At 42.7% G+C, this 22,019-nt stretch overlaps 1 protein-coding gene across 1 annotated transcript in view; it reads left to right on the top strand.

Moving 5' to 3' along the window:
• Nucleotides 1–21,667, top strand: part of LOC124018101 (proline-rich receptor-like protein kinase PERK2) — a 57,088-nt gene extending 35,421 nt beyond the window's left edge. Inside the window, exons 4-5 of the mRNA XM_046333378.1 lie at nt 9,322–9,552; nt 14,995–21,667. Of these exons, the coding sequence (XP_046189334.1) occupies nt 9,322–9,552; nt 14,995–15,070 (307 nt within the window). The 3' untranslated portion in view covers nt 15,071–21,667. The remainder of the gene's footprint in view (nt 1–9,321; nt 9,553–14,994) is intronic.
• The last annotated feature ends 352 nt before the right edge of the window (nt 21,668–22,019 follow it).

Below are 22,019 nucleotides of genomic sequence, written 5' to 3'. Positions count from 1 at the left end.
TCATGACAAGAGACAGGTTCCCAAAACATGTAATTAGGGTGTAGGTTCATGACAAGAGACAGGTTCCCAAAACATGTAATTAGGGTTCATGACAAGAGACAGGTTCCCAAAACATGTAATTAGGGTGTCATGACAAGAGACAGGTTCCCAAAACATGTAATTAGGGTGTAGGTACATGACAAGAGACAGGTTCCCTAAACATGTAATTAGGGTGTAGGTACATGACAAGAGACAGGTTCCCATAACATGTAATTAGGGTGTAGGTTCATGACAAGAGACAGGTTCCCATAACATGTAATTAGGGTGTAGGTTCATGACAAGAGACAGGTTCCCATAACATGTAATTAGGGTGTAGGTACATGACAAGAGACAGGTTCCCAAAAAATGTAAATAGGGTACATGACAAGAGACAGGTTCCCAAAAAATAATTAGGGTGTAGGTACATGACAAGAGACAGGTTCCCATAACATGTAATTAGGGTGTAGGTACATGACAAGAGACAGGTTCCCAAACATGTAATTAGGTGTAGGTACATGACAAGAGACAGGTTCCCAAAACATGTAATTAGGTTGTAGGTACATGACAAGAGACAGGTTCCCAAAACATGTTATTAGGGTACATGACAAGAGACAGGTTCCCATAACATGTAATTAGGGTGTAGGTACATGACAAGAGACAGGTTCCCAAAACATGTAATTTGGGTACATGACAAGAGACAGGTTCCCTAAACATGTAATTAGGGTGTAGGTACATGACAAGAGACAGGTTCCCAAAACATGTAATTAGGGTGTAGGTACATGACAAGAGACAGGTTCCCAAAACATGTAATTGGGGTGTAGGTACATGACAAGAGACAGGTTCCCAAAACATGTAATTAGGGTGTAGGTACATGACAAGAGACAGGTTCCCAAAACATGTAATTAGGGTGTAGGTACATGACAAGAGACCGGTTCCCAAAACATGTAATTAGGGTACATGACAAGAGACAGGTTCCCTAAACATGTAATTAGGGTATATGACAAGAGACAGGTTCCCAAAACATGTAATTAGGGTGTAGGTTCATGACGAGAGACAGGTTCCCAAAACATGTAATTAAGGTGTAGGTACATGACAAGAGACTGGTTCCCAAAACATGTAATTAGGGTGTAGGTACATGACAAGAGACAGGTTCCCAAAACATGTAATTAGGGTACATGACAAGAGACAGGTTCCCAAAACATGTTATTAGGGTGTAGGTTCATGACAAGAGACAGGTTCCCAAAACATGTTATTAGGGTACATGACAAGAGATAGGTTCCCAAAACATGTAATTAGGGTACATGACAAGAGACAGGTTCCCAAAACATGTAATTAGGGTGTAGGTACATGACAAGAGACAGGTTCCCAAAACATGTAATTAGGGTGTAATGACAAGAGACAGGTTCCCAAAACATGTAATTAGGGGTACATGACAAGAGACAGGTTCCCAAAACATGTAATTAGGGTGTAGGTACATGACAAGAGACAGGTTCCCAAAACATGTAATTAGGGTGACAGGTACATGACAAGAGACAAGAGACAGGTCCCAAAACATGGTAATGACAAGAGACAGGTTCTCAAAACATGTAATTGGGGTGTAGGTACATGACAAGAGACAGGTTCCCAAAACATGTAATTAGGGTGTAGGTACATGACAAGAGACAGGTTCCCAAAACATGTAATTAGGGTGTAGGTACATGACAAGAGACCGGTTCCCAAAACATGTAATTAGGGTACATGACAAGAGACAGGTTCCCTAAACATGTAATTAGGGTATATGACAAGAGACAGGTTCCCAAAACGTGTAATTGGGGTGTAGGTTCATGACAAGAGACAGGTTCCCAAAACATGTAATTAGGGTGTAGGTTCATGACGAGAGACAGGTACCCAAAACAAGTAATTAAGGTGTAGGTACATGACAAGAGACCGGTTCCCAAAACATGTAATTAGGGTGTAGGTACATGACAAGAGACAGGTTCCCAAAACATGTAATTAGGGTACATGACAAGAGACAGGTTCCCAAAACATGTTATTAGGGTGTAGGTTCATGACAAGAGACAGGTTCCCAAAACATGTTATTAGGGTACATGACAAGAGACAGGTTCCCAAAACATGTAATTAGGTACATGACAAGAGACAGGTTCCCAAAACATGTAATTAGGGTGAATGACAAGAGACAGGTTCCCAAAACATGTAATTAGGGTGAATGACAAGAGACAGGTTCCCAAAACATGTAATTAGGGTACATGACAAGAGACAGGTTCCCAAAACATGTAATTAGGGTACATGACAAGAGACAGGTTCCCAAAACATGTAATTAGGGTGAATGACAAGAGACAGGTTCCCAAAACATGTAAGTAGGGTACATGACAAGAGACAGGTTCCCAAAACACCAAATACTCTCAGTTGTTTTGACATTCATACAATGTTTTAGTTAGGTTTCACAGGACATTCAATTAATGTTTTAAGAACGAAATAAGTTTGTTTTTGTTCCATGTAGTCATGTCTCTATGTAGTACTGTGCAATAGAGTTCCATGTAGTCATGGCTCTATGTAGTACTGTGGAATAGAGTTCCATGTAGTCATGGCTCTATGTAGTACTGTGGAATAGAGTTCCATGTAGTCATGGCTCTATGTAGTACTGTGGAATAGAGTTCCATGTAGTCATGGCTCTATGTAGTACTGTGGAATAGAGTTCCATGTAGTCATGGCTCTATGTAGTACTGTGGAATAGAGTTCCATGTAGTCATGGCTCTATGTAGTACTGTGGAATAGAGTTCCATGTAGTCATGGCTCTATGTAGTACTGTGGAATAGAGTTCCATGTAGTCATGGCTCTATGTAGTACTGTGGAATAGAGTTCCATGTAGTCATGGCTCTATGTAGTACTGTGGAATAGAGTTCCATGTAGTCATGGCTCTATGTAGTACTGTGTGCCTCCCATAGTCTGTTCTGGACTTGGGGACTGTGAACAGACCTTTGGTGGCATGTCTTGTGGGGTATGTATGGGTGTTGAGCTGTGTGCTAGTAGTTTAAACATACCTCTGGTGGCATGTCTTGTGGGGTATGCATGGGTTTCTGAGCTGTGTGTTAGTAGTTTAAACAGACCTCTGGTAGCATGTCTTGTGGGGTATGCATGGGTGTCTGAGCTGTGTGTTAGTAGTTTTAACAGACCTCTGGTAGCATGTCTTGTGGGGTATGCATGGGTGTCTGAGCTGTGTGCCAGTAGTTCAAACAGACAGCTCGGTGCTTTAAATGTCAATACCTCTCACAAATACAAGTAGTGATGAAGTCAATCTTTCCTCCACTTTGAGCCAGGAGAGGTTGACATGCATATATATTATGTGCGACAAAACTAGGGACAGTAGGACCTGCCTTGTTGAGAGTGCTGTTAAGAATGCAGAGCAGCACTTTATTATGGACAGAGTTCTCCCCCATCGTAGCTGTGCCTTGCATGAAAGCCCCTGTTTTTCTGGATTACTGTCTCACTCTCTGTGGCCGATGCGAGCAAAACATTTAAACAGGTTAACAATCACAAGGCAGATTTCCACGGCACGTTCTCAAAGCATGACCAGCTGGCAAGTGTCTTGTCCCGGTCTGTAATCCCAACATGTCTCAAGCTGACCACCGTGGTCCCTGTTCCCCAGAGTTCCAAGGTAACCTGCCTAAACAATTATTGCCCTGTAGCACTCACATCTGTAATTATGAAGTGCTTTGAAAGGTTGGTCATGACACACATCAACACCATCATCCCAGACACCCTGGACACACTCCGATTCACGTTCCGCCCCAACAGATCCACAGATGAGGCAATCTCAATTGCACCCCACACTGCCCTCTCCCACCTGGACAAGAGGGGAAATAACTATGTGAGAATGCTGTACATAAACTATAGCTCAGAGTTCAACACCATAGTCCTCTCCAAGCCCATCACCAAGCTAGAGACCCTTGAACTGAACCCCTCCCTCTGCAAATGGACACTGGACTTCTTGACGGGCCACCCCCGAGGTGGTGAGGGTAGGCAGCAACACCTCCGCCACGCTGACTCTCAACACAGGGGCCCCTCAGGGCTGTGTCCTTAGTCCCCTTCTGTACTCCTTGTTCACCCATGGCTGCGTGACCACACACGACTCCACAGCTGCCATTCAGGTACTCTATATCAGGTGCTTTTAGAGGAAGTCCCAAATGCTAAAGACTCCAGCCATGGACTGTTCACCCTGCTACCATCCAGCGAATGGTACCGAGCATTAGCTCTCAGATCAATAGGCTCTGAGACAGCTTCTACCCCTAAGAAAATGAATGTCTGCACTGACCTTATGCACACTCACTAGACCAGGCCTGGGCAAAGGCCAGCCCATAAACAATTTGATAGTAAAGTTTTGAAAAGCGTATTTGTTATTCAAATTAAAAGCCCATTGAATAGCTTTATGTAATGATTTAACTTCCCCCGCTTGTGGGACATTTATTTTGAAGGCACGTATAAATAACAACTGCACGAGGACAGACAGCGACTGACAGGCTGACACACACGGCATAGTTGCAAATAGTAGTTAGTTACAAATTGCGCAAAAAAATGTTTTTCAAAGATTTCAAAGAGAAGGTAAGAACACAATGAATGTAGGGTGTTCCAGAAAGAGTGGACATCAAAATGTTTCTTTATTGATGTATCAGGGAAAGCTGTGTGCTTAGTGTGCAAAGAGAGCATCGCTGTCTTGACAGACGACAACTTGCCCCGACACTTCCAGACGAAGCATGCAGAGAAATATAAGAATATATATGCATCGAAAGAGTTGCTTTCTCAGTTGCAAAATCAGTAAGGACTTTTCACAAAACTGCATTCTGCAAACGACGAAATTGCGAGAGCTAGCTATGTAATGTCCCGCAAAATTGCTAAACATAGCAAGCCATTCGCTGAAGGCGAATTCACAAAATAATGTTTAATTGATTCTGCAGCAATACTTTGCCGGGACAAGAAAGAACTGTTTGAAAATGTTTCCCTGTCAAGATGAACAGTGACACAGCATGTTGAGGACATCGTAGAGAATATGGAATAACAGTTGAAAGACGAGGTATAGGATTTCACCTATTTCTCCTTGGCCCTGGATGAGAGCAGTGATGCACGTGATATTCTTATGAGGCATAACCCCAGACTTTGAAATGACAGAGGAGCTTCAGTGCAGTCAATGAAGAGCACAACCACAGGGAAATATTTATTGGAGGAGGTTAATAAGTGTGTGGCAAAGCTGGGACTGAGTTTTGAAAAGTTATCCAGTGTGACCACTGATTGGTGCCCAAACTTGACAGGAAAAAACATTGTCCTTTTGAAAAGGATGCAAGGTCTGTAGCTGAGCTGAACTCAGATCAGACAATTATTTTCCTGCATTACATTATTCATCAGGAGCTGTTCTGTAAATGTATTCTGAAAATGAGCCATGTTGTGTCACTAAAGCGGTAAACTTCATAAGAGCAAAATCTTTAAGACCACAGGCAGTTTGTCTCACTGTTGGAAGAGACAGAGTCTGGTCATGCACATCTCCCCTACCACACAACATGAGATGGCCGAGTTTGGGGAAGGTGCTTAAATTCTTGATGTAACGGTTTTCCTCCTCTTCTGAGGAGGAGTCGGAGGATCGGACAAATATGCAGCGTGCTACGTGTCCATGTTAATATTTATTTAAACTGAACACAAAATAAAATAACAAGAGAACGAACGAAAATGAAACAGTTCTGTCTGGTGCAGACACAGAGACAGAAAACAACTACCCACAAATCATAGTGGGAAAACAGGCTGCCCAAGTATAGCAAAACACAGCTTAGCTTGTTGTTAATCCACCTGGCGTATCAGATTTCAAAAAAGCGTTTCGGCGAAAGCATACCAAGCGTTTATGTAAGGACATCTCTCTCTCAGCAGATAAAACATTACAAACAGCTAGCAGCAAAGTAGATTGGTCACGAAAGTCAGAAAAGCAATACAATGAATTGCTTACCTTTGATGATCTTCAGATGTTTGCACTCACAAGACTCCCAGTTACACAATAAATGTTCCTTTTGTTCCATAAAGATTATTTTTATATCCAAAATACCTCCATTTGGTTGGCGCGTTTTGTTCAGAAATCCACAGGCTCGAACGGTCACGACGGGGCAGAGGAAAATTCCAAATAGTATCCGTAAAGTTTGTAGAAACATGTCAAACATTTTTTATAATCAAACCTCAGGTTGTTTTTATAATATATAATCGATAATATTTCAACTGGCCCTTAGCTGTTTCAATAGGAGGGAGAGAGTAAATGTCTGCTCCACTCTGTTGGCTCAGGCAAAACGCTGCTGGCACCCAGCCAGCCAATGACGCGATGTGATCTTTCTCACACATTTTTCAGAATAAAAGCCTGAAACTATGTCTAAAGACTGTTCACACCATGTGGAAGCCATAGGGGAAGGAATCTGGTTGCTATCCCTTTAAATGGAGGGAAGCCATGCAATGGAACAGGGAGCTTTCAAAATAAGAGCCACTTCCTCTTTGGATTTTCCTCAGGTTTTTGCCTGCAATATCAGTTCTGTTATACCCACAGACAATATTTTGACAGTTTTGGAAACTTTAGAGTGTTTTCTATCCTAATATAGCTCCACAGTGATCTGGTACTGGTACTCCCTGTATATAGCACCACATTGATCTGATACTCCCTGTATATAGCTGCACATTGGTCTGGTACTTCCTGTATATAGCTCCCCATTGATCTGGTACTCCCTGTATATAGCTCCACATTGATCTGGTACTCCCTGTATATAGCTCCACATTGATCTGGTACATTTACATTTACATTTAAGTCATTTAGCAGACGCTCTTATCCAGAGCGACTTACCCTGTATATAGCTCCACATTGATTTGGTACTGGTACTCCCAGTATATAGCTCCACATTGGTCTGGTACTCCCAGTATATAGCTCCACATTGATCTGGTAATCCCTGTATATAGCTCCACAGTGATCTGGTACTGGTACTCCCTGTATATAGCTCCACATTGATCTGGTACTTCCTGTATATAGCTCCACATTGATCTGGTACTCCCTGTATATAGCTGCACATTGGTCTGGTACTCCCTGTATATAGCTCCACATTGATCTGGTAATCCCTGTATATAGCTGCACATTGGTCTGGTACTTCCTGTATATAGCTCCACATTGATCTGGTACTTCCTGTATATAGCTCCACATTGATCTGGTACTTCCTGTATATAGCTCCACATTGATCTGGTACTTCCTGTATATAGCTCCACATTGATCTGGTACTTCCTGTATATAGCTCCACATGGATCTGGTACTTCCTGTATATTGCTCCACATTGATTATGGTACTTCCTGTATATAGCTCCACATTGATCTGGTACTTCCTGTATATAGCTCCACATTGATCTGGTACTTCCTGTATATAGCTCCACATTGATCTGGTACTTCCTGTATATAGCTCCACATTGATCTGGTACTTCCTGTATATAGCTCCACATTGATCTGGTACTTCCTGTATATAGCTCCACATGGGCCTGGTACTTCCTGTATATAGCTCCACATGGGCCTGGTACTTCCTGTATATAGCTCCACATGGGCCTGGTACTTCCTGTATATTGCTCCATTCTTGTGTATTTTATTTCTCCATCATTTAATGTTAAAGTCTACAGCAGTTGTATTCAGTGTCAAATAACATTTGATTCAATTTATATCAGTATAAACTCTCTGTTTTTACTGTTAACTACTACAATACTAGTCTACACTACTACAATACTAGTCTATACAACTAGTCTACAATACTGTATACACTGCTAGTCTATTCTATGGCTGGCTGGTTACTGTTTCTAACACAACTAGTCTACAATACTGTCTACACTGCTAGTCTAGTCTATGGCTGGCTGGTTACTGTTTCTAACACTAATAGTCTACAATACTGTCTACACTGCTAGTCTAGTCTATGGCTGGCTGGTTACTGTTTCTAACACAACTAGTCTACACTACTAGTCTACACTACTGTATACTAGTCTAGTCTACTAGTCTAGTCTATGGCTGGCTGGTTGCTGTTTCTAACACTAATAGTCTACACTACTAGTCTACACTACTGTATACTAGTCTAGTCTACTAGTCTAGTCTATGGCTGGCTGGTTACTGTTTCTAACACTACTATTCTAGTCTACTAGTCTAGTCTACACTACTAGTCTAATCTATAATACTGTCTACTAGTCTAGTCTATGGCTGGCTGGTTACTGTTTCTCACACTACTATTCTAGTCTACTAGTCTAGTCTACACTACTAGTCTAGTCTACAATACTGTCTACTAGTCTAGTCTATAATACTGTCTGCCAGTCTAGTCTACAATACTGTCTACTAGTCTAGTTTACACTACTAGTCTACAATACTGTCTACTAGTCTATTCTACACTACTAGTCTGGTCTATAATACTGTCTGCCAGTCTAGTCTATAATACTGTCTACTAGTCTAGTCTACACTGCTAGTCAACAATGCTGTCTACTAGTCTAGTCTACACTGCTAGTCAACAATACTGTCTACTAGTCTAGTCTACACTGCTAGTCAACAATACTGTCTACTAGTCTAGTCTACACTGCTAGTCAACAATACTGTCTACTAGTCTATTCTACACTACTAGTCTGGTCTACAATACTGTCTACTAGTCTATGTCTGGCTGGTTACTGTGTGCCTTTCTGGATGTTGTTCTTTTCTCCTTCTATCTTGACTTGATTTTTTCTCTCTTCTCTCTATCTCCTTCCTTCCTTCCTTCCTTTCTCTCTCTCTCTCTCTCTCTCTCTCTCTCTCTCTCTCTCTCTCTCTCTCTCTCTCTCTCTCTCGCTCTCTCGCTCTCTCTTCCTCCCTCTCTCTCCCCTGTCTCTCTCTCTCTCTCTCTCTCTTTCTCCCTCTCCCTCCCCCTGTCTCTCTCTCTCTCTCCCTCTCTCCCTTTCTCCCTCTCTCTCTCCCTCTCCCTTTCTCCCTCTCTCTCTCCCTCCCCCTGTCTCTCTCTCTCTCTCCCCTCCCCCTGTCTCTCTCTCTCTCTCTCCCTCCCCCTGTCTCTCTCTCTCTCTCTCCCTTTCTCTCTCTCTCTCTCTCTCTCTCTCTCTCTCTCTCTCTCTCTCTCTCTCTCTCTCTCTCTCTCTCGCTGTCTCTCTCTCTCCCTCTCTCCCTTTCTCCCTCTCTCTCTCCCTCCCCTGTCTCTCTCTCTCCCTCTCTCCCCTTCTCCCTCTCTCTCTCCCTCTCTCCCTTTCTCCCTCTCTCTCTCCCTCCCCCTGTCTCTCTCTCTCTCTCTGTCAGGTCAACACCTTATTCAACCTGTTGCGCTTCTTCTTCTCGTTCCAATCCTCCTACCACCACCACCGTCACTACTACTCTTCCTGTTCCTAGTTCTACCTCCTCCCTCCACAGCAGTCTGACAGCTAACAGTCAGTCCAGCTCCACCCACCACCAGTACTGTTGCCCTGCCCGGCTGCTCCTGCCCAAGCCGCCTTGCGCCCTCCCCCCATCCAGGCACTCCGACCAGGCAAGGTAAGGGCCTGAGTATACCCACTATAAAGTAGGCCCACAATCGTCCACTATTCTCCTCCAATCCCCATCCTCCCTCTAAGGTTACACAATTCGGGAAACATGCCCAAAGTTTCCGCGTTTTCAGATATCCCGGTTGGAGGATTCCCTTCTGAATCACGGAACTCCTCCAACCAGGATTTCAGAAGAAACGGTGCAACTCCTTAGTATCAGTCCCTCACTAGATTCACAGTCTTCCACTCCCCCATCTTCCTCCTGTCCCGTCCCACACCACCCACCCACCATCTCTCTCTCTCTCTCCCTCCTGCTTAGTGCTTCTCTCTCTCTCTCTCTCTCCATCTCTCTCCATCTCTCTCTCTCTCTCTCTCTCTCTCTCTCTCTCTCTCTCTCTCTCTCTCTCTCTCTCTCTCCATCACCCTGATTACTCCCAGAGCCCACAGCACCCAACCTCTCCCTCTCTCCATCACCCTGATGACACCCAGAGCCCACACCACCAAACCTCTCCATCACCCTGATGACACCCAGAGCCCACACCACCCTACCTCTCCCTTTGTCCATCACCCCGATGACACCCAGAGCCCACAGCACCCAACCTCTCCCTCTCTCCATCACCCTGATGACACCCAGAGCCCACACCACCAAACCTCTCCATCACCCTGATGACACCCAGAGCCAGATCTAAACCCTTCATTTTCCTTGTCCCAACCAGGGCATACATTTATTTTAAGGGTCCGTAATGAACCATTTAGAAAGCATTTATGAATTATTACTCTCACATTTATAATCATTAGTACAGTATTTTTTGCAGTCCCGAATCTAAAGCTATTTATACATTACAAATACTTCATAAATATTTTGAGTGACCAGCGTAATGTGTCACAAAATGATGGGCATGCCATTTGGAGGATATTTCCTGCAAGCACACATAACTAGATGTTTAAAGCTCCCGTGCAGTACTTGTAGTTAAATGTTTTAATCATCACTAAATGTAAATTATAATATAATATAATATATATAAAATATAAATCACTGTGTTTTTTACTGTGATTTAAATAATTTCACTGTGTTTAAAAAAAATCATATTTACCTGACCCTCATTTGACTCTTGAAATGCTCAGTCTGATTGTGCGGGCGTTTGACGATTTGACGATATTTATATACACACAACCTGGATTGGCTAATAGGCTGGTCTAGAGCCCAACCCCTTTTTATCGAGATGAACAGTCATTGGTCTATAATAATCAGATCACATTGTGACGTCATGATATGGTCCAACATTTCCAGCGCATCTTGAACAGGCTGAAATTCCAGTCAATTTATTTTAAACAGCTTTTACACACACAAAAAGGACTTTACAAAATCAGTTTCATTACTTTCAATTTCAAATTTTTTCACAATTTTTAACTTTTATTTCAAGTGTTATTTCTAACATTTACACATGTTAATAAATAGTAAGTAAATGCCTTCTAAATGGTTTATTACGAACCCTTATTAAAGCGACGTGTTACTTTAACCAGTCTGGAGCATTAGTACTGATTGCACATAGGGTCCTGCAGTCCTGTCATAGACAGTCTCTTGTCAGCACACTGACACCTAGTAGTTATTTAAAGACATGCGACGTAACTTTTTATTTTTTTAAACCTCGCCGCCTCGGGCTGAATGTGTCAATGTGTAGTTTATACAGACATAATCTAAGAGCAGTATTACTGTCTTACCTCAATTAGCATTAAAAAATCCCTTTCTGGAAGCTGCGCTGAACCATTTTCCACTAGCGATTTGAGTTCTCAACCAATGAGCTTCAGCCCCTCACCGTATGAGCGAACGGCTAGTAAGCTACACACGATGCACCTACAGCAGAGCAGAGAGAGAGAGAGAGAGAGCGAGAGCAATGATGTGGGGCCACACATCTCCACATACAGTCTGGGACGTAGTATGCAAATTTCCTGGGGGACCAATATTGCCTGGTGAGAGCTAATTCAGAAACTACTGGCTAAAAACGTACACAAAGTATCAGAGAATACCTTTAACAACCTGACTCAGGAGTGTGTCATTAGCCCCAGTTTCTAGATGTAATAATGGGTGATCACCACAATCACATTATTTACCTCGTTACAAAGTTAATAACACTCTTATCGGAAACTAGAATCTGGAATCATAGCTTCAGTAGCCAACACATGACTGACTTCACCACCCATCTCTCTTACACCGGGAGAGGAGAGATTTTGGGAAACACTGTCTTGGAAAATGAGTTGTAATCGTTTCAATATGACTCCGTTCAACACTCCCTTCATGGCGTTGTGAGATCTGATTATCTGCTGGAACCTAGTGTAAGGCCTCCCCCATCTCCTTCGCACATGTTGACCTACTTATTGCACCCAAACACCCCCCCCCCCACTCCACTCTTCTACCTCTGTCCTCTCCATATCGCCCATCCTCTCCTTCCCTCCCTGTTGTTTTTGTATGCATCTCAACGCCCTTGGGATATATTTTAAAGTCATATTAAAATGTTTGGCATTCCATCACAGGATTGCATAAAAGATTAGCCATATTGTAATGCTAGGAGTCATGGTATTTAATCACTATATCTTCAGGCAAGGAGACATGGTATATAATCACTATATCTTAAGACAAGGAGAAATGGTATTTAATCACTATATCTTAAGGCAAGGAGTCATGGTATTTAATCCATGTTTTTTAAAATTTAACCTAATAGATCACGTTTGCAGTAGATGTCAGTGTTGTAGCTTTAGTAGCAGACTGTTCTCCATGCTGCAAGCCTGACATCTAGTGGTCAACTACTGTTATAACACTAGAGGTGGAGGAGTTATAACACTAGAGGAGGAGGAGTTATAACACTAGAGGAGGAGGAGTTATAACACTAGAGGAGGAGGAGTTATAACACTAGAGGAGGAGGAGTTATAATACCAGAGGAGGAGGAGTTATAATACCAGAGGAGGAGGAGTTATAATACCAGAGGAGGAGGAGTTATAACACTAGAGGAGGAGGAGTTATAACACTGGAGGAGGTGGAGTTATAACACTAGAGGAGGAGGAGTTATAACACTAGAGGAGGAGGAGTTATAACACTAGAGGAGGAGGTGTTATAACACTAGAGGAGGAGGGGTTATAACACTAGAGGAGGTGGAGTTATAAAACTAGAGGAGGAGGAGTTATAACTAGAGGAGGAGGAGTTATAACAGTAGAGGAGGAGGAGTTATAACACTAGAGGAGGTGGAGTTATAACACTAGAGGAGGAGAAGTTATAACACTAGAGGAAGAGGAGTTATAAAACTAGAGGAGGAGTTATAACACTAGAGGAGGAGGAGTTATAACACTAGAGGAGGAGTTATAACACTAGAGGAGGAGAAGATATAACACTAGAGGAGGAGTTATAACACTAGAGGAGGAGGAGTTATAACACTAGAGGAGGTGGAGTTATAACACTAGAGGAGGTGGAGTTATATAACTAGAGGAGGAGGAGTTATAACTAGAGGAGGAGGAGTTATAACTGTAGAGGAGGAGGAGTTATAACACTAGAGGAGGTGGAGTTATAACACTAGAGGAGGTGGAGTTATAACACTAGAGGAGGAGGAGTTATAACACTAGAGGAGGAGTTATAACACTAGAGGAGGAGTTATAACACTAGAGGAGGAGTTATAACACAGGAGGAGGAGTTATAACTAGAGGAGGAGGAGTTATAACTAGAGGAGGAGGGGTTATAACACTAGAGGAGGAGGAGTTATAACACTGGAGGAGGTGGAGTTATAACACTAGAGGAGGAGTTATAATACTAGTGGAGGAGGAGTTATAACACTAGATGAGGAGGAGTTATAACATTAGAGGAGGAGGAGTTAACACTAGAGGAGGAGGGGTTATAACACTAGAGGAGGTGGAGTTATAACACTAGAGGAGGTGGAGTTATAACACTAGAGGAGGAGGGGTTATAACACTAGAGGAGGTGGAGTTATAAAACTAGAGGAGGAGGAGTTATAACTAGAGGAGGAGGAGTTATAACACTAGAGGAGGAGGAGTTATAACACTAGAGGAGGAGGAGTTATAACACTAGAGGAGGAGGAGTTATAACACTAGAGGAGGAGGAGTTATAACACTAGAGGAGGAGGAGTTATAATACCAGAGGAGGAGGAGTTATAACACTAGAGGAGGAGGAGTTATAATACTAGAGGAGGAGTTATAACACTAGAGGAGGAGGAGTTATAACACTAGAGGAGGAGGAGTTATAACACTAGAGGAGGAGGGGTTATAACACTAGAGGAGGTGGAGTTATAAAACTAGAGGAGGAGGAGTTATAACTAGAGGAGGAGGAGTTATAACAGTAGAGGAGGAGGAGTTATAACACTAGAGGAGGAGAAGTTATAACACTAGAGGAGGAGGAGTTATAAAACTAGAGGAGGAGTTATAACACTAGAGGAGGAGGAGTTATAACACTAGAGGAGGAGTTATAACACTAGAGGAGGAGAAGATATAACACTAGAGGAGGAGTTATAACACTAGAGGAGGAGGAGTTATAACACTAGAGGAGGTGGAGTTATAACACTAGAGGAGGTGGAGTTATATAACTAGAGGAGGAGGAGTTATAACTAGAGGAGGAGTAGTTATAACTGTAGAGGAGGAGGAGTTATAACACTAGAGGAGGTGGAGTTATAACACTAGAGGAGGTGGAGTTATAACACTAGAGGAGGAGGAGTTATAACACTAGAGGAGGAGTTATAACACTAGAGGAGGAGTTATAACACAGGAGGAGGAGTTATAACTAGAGGAGGAGGAGTTATAACTAGAGGAGGAGGAGTTATAACACTAGAGGAGGAGGAGTTATAACACTGGAGGAGGTGGAGTTATAACACTAGAGGAGGAGTTATAATACTAGTGGAGGAGGAGTTATAACACTAGATGAGGAGGAGTTATAACATTAGAGGAGGAGGAGTTAACACTAGAGGAGGAGGGGTTATAACACTAGAGGAGGTGGAGTTATAACACTAGAGGAAGAGGAGTTATAACTAGAGGAGGAGGAGTTATAACACTAGAGGAGGAGGAGTTATAACACTGGAGGAGGAGTTATAACACTAGAGGAGGAGGAGTTATAACACTAGAGGAGGAGTTATAACTAGAGGAGGAGTTATAACACTAGAGGAGGAGTTATAACTAGAGGAGGAGGAGTTATAACACTAGAGGAGGAGTTATAAGTAGAGGAGGAGGAGTTATAACACTAGAGGAGGAGTTATAACTAGAGGAGGAGGAGTTATAACACTAGAGGAGGAGTTATAACTAGAGGAGGAGGAGTTATAACACTAGGGTTTTGTCTATATTCCCTTCTTTCCTTCCTTCTCTCACTCTGCTTTTCTGTGTTCCCCATCCCTTTGCTTCTGTCTCAACCCCTGTGTCTGTCTGTCTGTCTCTCTCTACCCATGCTACCATGGACCTCTCCCAGAGAGGACGAAGACGATGACATCGCCCATCAGTTCTGTTGCCCCGCCTCTGAGTGCAGTAGCCCGTCCTCTAGGTAACCAGCCGATCACTTGAACCTTCTCGTTTTCTACCCTTGACCTCCAAACAACCTTACGGAGAAAACGCTGAGGGCAACAACTGGACACAACTCGTTGGTCGGGGTTTGGAAAATAAATAAACTTTTAAAACGCACAAACCTGGCTGGAGACAAGGCAGGAGCTCAGCTACACTGAACTGTAGTCTGGGACTTGGGGACTGATCTGGTCTGGACTATCCCTCGTCTGGACTATCTCTGGACTGAATCTTTATCTGCCAGATTTTACCTTCCCTGTCCTTACCAGCATGTCACCCTTACAACCTTGCCTAACTCCGAATGACACAAGGCAGTCCTGATCGGTTGACCCCTCAGACTCTGACCGTTGAAGTGTAGCGTAGGCAGTCTGATCTCTGACCTGGGCAGTGTGTGAAGAGAACTCACCTACGCCGCCGGGCCGGGTCAATTGATGACGAGACGATGGGAAGAAAGAAAAACAACGGAAAAGGAACCCTTCAGATTCTTTCTGTAGCTCATATATATCTACTTCCTGTATACTGCCCTCTAGTGTCTGTATGCTGTCTCTTTTTACTCCTTTAAATCTCACTCTTTCTTCTTTACCTCCTTGTGAACCTTCCTCTTCCCCTCTATCGTTCAGTGAGAGAGGACATGGTGGGTTTAACTCTATTCTAACCGTACGGAAAAATAATGAGAAATACATAAAATCTTCCTGATTCAGTGCCAAGAAAAGCTCTTCGTTTTCAACTCCTTAAACTTTAAAATATTGTAATGTTTTGTGAACAGAAGAGTTATGCTTTATGAGCAAAATATCTGAAGAAAAATATTTATTTAAATTAAAACATATTTTAGTTAGATTTCCCTTTTCTCATTAGAGAAATACCGAAATGACATGATCCTTTATTAGTTTGCAGCATAGACACATAGAAACATTATGTCTGCCCCAAACCCAGTAAGACTCGTAAGTCAACTCATATTGAGTGTGAATAGTAAGCTATTGCAAGGCCAAGGGATGGGTGGGGATAGAAACGTTACACATGGGGTTCAAATCTAATCAGAACAGGGTAACCGTGGTAACCACGGTCTCACACTGATCCTCATCCAGACATTCTGTAAATATGGAAATAGGAACAACCAGCGGCATTATAGTTCGCTAGGCGCTACTTCCCCCTATCCCTTACACAGATACAGGACACTAGCACAGAGTTGGTTAGATACAGGACACTAGCATAGAGGTGGTTAGATACAGGACACTACCATAGAGGTGGTTAGATACAGGACACTAGCATAGAGGTGGTTAGATACAGGACACTAGCATAGAGGTGGTTAGATAAGGACACTAGCATAGAGGTGGTTAGATACAGGACACTAGCATAGAGGTGGTTAGATAAGGACACTAGCATAGAGGTGGTTAGATAAGGACACTAGCATAGAGGTGGTTAGATACAGGACACTAGCATAGAGGTGGTTAGATAAGGACACTAGCATAGAGGTGGTTAGATAAGGACACTAGCATAGAGGTGGTTAGATAAGGACACTAGCATAGAGGTGGTTAGATACAGGACACTAGCATAGAGGTGGTTAGATAAGGACACTAGCATAGAGGTGGATAGATACAGGACAATACCATAGAGGTGGTTAGATAAGGACACTAGCATAGAGTTGGTTAGATACAGGACAATACAATAGAGGTTGTTAGATACAGGACACTAGCATAGAGGTGGTTAGATACTAGACACTACCATAGAGGTGGTTAGATAAGGACACTAGCACAGAGGTGGTTAGATGAGAAAACACTAGCATAGAGGTGGTTAGATAAGGACACTAGCATAGAGGTGGTTAGATAAGGACACTAGCATAGAGTTGGTTAGATACAGGACACTAGCATAGAGGTGGTTAGATACAGGACACTAGCATAGAGGTGGTTAGATACAGGACACTACCATAGAGGTGGTTAGATACAGGACACTAGCATAGAGGTGGTTAGATACAGGACACTAGCATAGAGGTGGTTAGATAAGGACACTAGCATAGAGGTGGTTAGATACTAGACACTACCATAGAGGTGGTTAGATACAGGACACTAGCATAGAGGTGGTTAGATAAAGGACACTAGCATAGAGGTGGTTAGATAAGGACACTAGCATAGAGGTGGTTAGATAAGGACACTAGCATAGAGGTGGTTAGATACTAGACACTACCATAGAGGTGGTTAGATACAGGACACTAGCATAGAGGTGGCTAGATACTAGACACTACCATAGAGGTGGTTAGATACAGGTCACTAGCACAGAGTTGGTTAGATACAGGACACTAGCATAGAGGTGGTTAGATACAGGACACTAGCATAGAGGTGGTTAGATAAGGACACTAGCATAGAGGTGGTTAGATACAGGACACTACCATAGAGGTGGTTAGATAAGGACACTAGCATAGAGTTGGTTAGATACAGGACAATACAATAGAGGTTGTTAGATACAGGACACTAGCATAGAGGTGGTTAGATACTAGACACTACCATAGAGGTGGTTAGATAAGGACACTAGCACAGAGGTGGTTAGATAAGAACACTAGCATAGAGTTTCTGTACAGCACTTTGAGATATCAGCTGATGTACGAAGGGCTATATAAATAAATTTGATTTGATTTGATTTGATTTAGAGGTGGTTAGATACAGGACACTAGCATAGAGGTTGTTAGATACAGGACAATAGCATAGAGGTGGTTAGATACAGGACACTAGCATAGAGGTGGTTAGATACAGGACACTAGCATAGAGGTGGTTAGATAAGGACACTAGCATAGAGGTTGTTAGATACAGGACACTAGCATAGAGGTGGTTAGATAAGGACACTAGCATAGAGGTTGTTAGATAAAGGACACTAGCATAGAGGTGGTTAGATAAGGACACTACCATAGAGGTGGTTAGATACAGGACACTAGCATAGAGGTGGTTAGATAAGGACACTAGCATAGAGGTGGATAGATACAGGACACTAGCATAGAGGTGGTTAGATACAGGACACTAGCATAGAGGTTGTTAGATACAGGACACTAGCATAGAGGTGGTTAGATACTAGACACTACCATAGAGGTGGTTAGATACTAGACACTACCATAGAGGTGGTTAGATAAGGACACTAGCATAGTGGTTGTTAGATACAGGACACTAGCACAGAGGTGGTTAGATGAAGGACACTAGCATAGAGGTGGTTAGATACAGGACACTAGCATAGAGGTGGTTAGATAAGGACACTAGCATAGAGGTGGTTAGATAAGGACACTAGCATAGAGGTGGTTAGATACAGGACACTAGCATAGAGGTGGTTAGATAAGGACACTAGCATAGAGGTGGTTAGATAAGGACACTAGCATAGAGGTGGTTAGATACAGGACACTAGCATAGAGGTGGTTAGATAAGGACACTAGCATAGAGGTGGTTAGATAAGGACACTAGCATAGAGGTGGTTAGATAAGGACACTAGCATAGAGGTGGTTAGATACAGGACAATACCATAGAGGTGGTTAGATACAGGACACTAGCATAGAGGTGGTTAGATAAGGACACTAGCATAGAGGTGTTTAGATACAGGACACTAGCATAGAGGTGGTTAGATAAAGGACACTACCATAGAGGTGGTTAGATAAGGACACTAGCATAGAGGTGGTTAGATAAAGGACACTACCATAGAGGTGGTTAGATAAGGACACTACCATAGAGGTGGTTAGATAAGGACACTAGCATAGAGGTGGATAGATACGTGACAATACCATAGAGGTGGTTAGATACTGGACACTAGCATAGAGGTGGATAGATACAGGACACTAGCATAGAGGTGGATAGATACAGGACAATACCATAGAGGTTGTTAGATACAGGACACTAGCATAGAGGTGGTTAGATAAGGACACTACCATAGAGGTGGTTAGATACAGGAAACTACCATAGAGGTGGTTCGATACTGGACACTAGCACAGAGGTGGTTAGATACAGGACACTAGCATAGAGGTGGTTAGATACAGGACACTAGCATAGAGGTGGTTAGATAAGGACACTAGCATAGAGGTGGTTAGATAAGGACACTAGCATAGAGGTGGTTAGATGAGGACACTAGCATAGAGGTGGTTAGATACTGGACAATACCATAGAGGTGGTTAGATACTGGACAATACCATAGAGGTGGTTAGATACAGGACAATACCATAGAGGTGGTTAGATACTGGACAATACCATAGAGGTGGTTAGATACTGGACAATACCATAGAGGTGGTTAGATACTGGACAATACCATAGAGGTGGTTAGAGTCCAGTTGGCCCGTAACTTGTCTCTAAAGACAACTACAACCTTTGATGTACAGCAATGATATTATTCACTGTCGGCGTATATGACCACATCATGTTTCTTTGTCATTGTATTCTTAGAAATAACTCAAGGAGATGTAACATATTATTGAATAGTGAAACCTACTTCTGTGTTGTACAGATACATTAGGCTACACAGACTCTGCACTACAGTCCCAGGAACAGGACGTGAACTATCCAAACCTCTGGTTGTGTAACATTACATAGTGACATTACTTAGCATTAGTTAGTGCAGTAAGTAGTTCCTTAACCAGACACCAGCCTGGTTAACTTAGTTAGTGTAGTGGAGCGTAGTGTAAAGGTCTATGTCCCAAATTTCACCCTATATTCCCTATATGCAGTACTCTATGGGTTCTGGTCAAAAGCAGTGCACTGTATAGACGATAGGGTGCCATTTGGGATGCACATTAAGGGATCTCTAGCTTCCTTTTCTCCCTTTTGTTCTTAAGTAGAGTGCAGTAGTGTTATTCACTATGGTAATCAGTCAGTCAGTGCGTTGTCTTGTTTGCTCATCACGTCATGATCAGTCCCTGGATGTGGACTTCTTGCAGGTACTATGGACGGAGATTCGCAGTGTTCACAGTTGAGTTGCAAAATTCAGGTTAACTTTTCCAAAATTCCCAGGTTTTCCTGAAATGCCATTTGGAGGATTCCCAGATTTCCCTTCTGAATCGAGGAATATTCAAACCAGGACCAATCCGACCCAAAAATATTTTGCTGTGCGACCAGGAGTTTGATTTTTGTGAGCACTGTTCGACTCGGAAAAAAAAATCTCCCGGGTTAATACTTGGTTGTACCGTTGTTTCCCAGTGCCCTAGAGAATATATAATAATAATATATAATAATATATGCCATTTAGCAGACGCTTTTATCCAAAGCGACTTACAGTCATGTGTGCATACATTCTACGTATGGGTGGTCCCGGGGATCGAACCCACTACCCTGGTGTTACAAGCGCCATGCTCTACCAACTGAGCTACAGAAGTTAAGAATCAAGTGAGTGCAGATTTGGTTAATGTCATGGTTACACCATCACTACAGAGAAATCACGGTTTGCCAAACTAGATCAAAAGATCCGACCCATGTTACCGACGCAGCATTTCATCTTCCTATAATGACGGGTTGGCTGACAACGTCACGGAAACTATGCGCACGCTTCAATGGGGTGGAAGTCTTGTGTCTTGTTAGGATTCTGGATGGACAGATAGCTAGCAACAATGATAAGAAACTGTCATGTGGGGAATCATAAATGTCTTATTTTGAGATGTTTTGACTAATTGCATGTCAATGTTAATATGGCTCAAATTCGCTAAGGTTGCTAACCAACAACCGATAATAAACCTTGTCGTGGGTCGTTGTAAAACGAACCGCTCGTCGACATCGTTAACCATTTGTTTACATTTTGTTCAGTCATTGGCTAGCAAGCTAACGACCCGGTGACTTCACCGGTATATCAAAACATTTGGGGGAACAGAAATAAAATAAAAAGGGATAGCTTCTTCCGTAGATCAATGGATGATAGCGATGAAAGATGCTGTGTTGACCTGCTTGTCGAAACTAGACAACTCAAGAGATGTCCGACCGGAAACCAAATTCAGAGTTTTATTTGTTCCGACTGGCGTGTCAACTTGGTTTCTATGGCAGCCATCTTGCATCGCAAACCTGACTTTTTTTTTAAAGAGACAGTGTACCAATTATATGCAATGCATCTCAATTAGAGAAATACCTAATATTCCACAAATTACTTTGTAATTTCAATGACAGGTATTTGTATCGACGCCTTAGCTTTTATAAGAAGTTAAGATCTTTACAGTATGACATATTTGTTTCTAGGGTACATATAGGCCCAATAAGGCTGCATCTCAATTTCTGGTGCTCCTAACTTTCATGTTGTGCTCCTAACTTTTAAAAGTTAGGAGCACCAGTGCTTAAAAAAAAAGAAGAAATGTTTTAATTTAGTGCCCTGATTCCAGCTGGAACTGCGTACTCTTATCACACCTGTTTCTGGTTGCTGTCATGGCAACCACTGTATCACACCTGTCTTCTGTTACCAAGGGGATGGAAGTGAAGAGAAAGGGCTTGTCAATGTCCGCGCCACCTCATAAATCTAATTAGCATAATATAAATATCCCAATTAAAATCAGCACATCTGCCTCTGTCGCACTTCCTCATCTGCTGTGCAAGGTGACAGAGCTAGAGCAGTGTTGGTCAGACAAGGAGACATCCCATCTGAGGTGAAAGGTGACAGAGCTAGAGCAGTGTTGGTCAGACAAGGAGACATCCCATCTGAGGTGAAAGGTGACAGAGCTAGAGCAGTGTTAGTCAGACCAGGAGACATCCCATCTGAGGTGAAAGGTGACAGAGCTAGAGCGGTGTTAGTCAGACCAGGAGACATCCCATCTGAGGTGAAAGGTGACAGAGCTAGAGCGGTGTTTGTCAGACCAGGAGACATCCCATCTGAGGTGAAAGGTGACAGAGCTAGAGCAGTGTTTATCAGACCAGGAGACATCCCATCTGAGGTGAAAGGTGACAGAGCTAGAGCGGTGTTTAGTCAGACCAGGAGACATCCCATCTGAGGTGAAAGGTGACAGAG

The sequence above is a fragment of the Oncorhynchus gorbuscha genome, linkage group LG03 (genome assembly GCF_021184085.1).
Source record: "Oncorhynchus gorbuscha isolate QuinsamMale2020 ecotype Even-year linkage group LG03, OgorEven_v1.0, whole genome shotgun sequence".
NCBI classification, from domain to species: Eukaryota; Metazoa; Chordata; class Actinopteri; order Salmoniformes; family Salmonidae; genus Oncorhynchus; species Oncorhynchus gorbuscha.
This window is presented reverse-complemented; position numbering and strand designations above follow the sequence as displayed.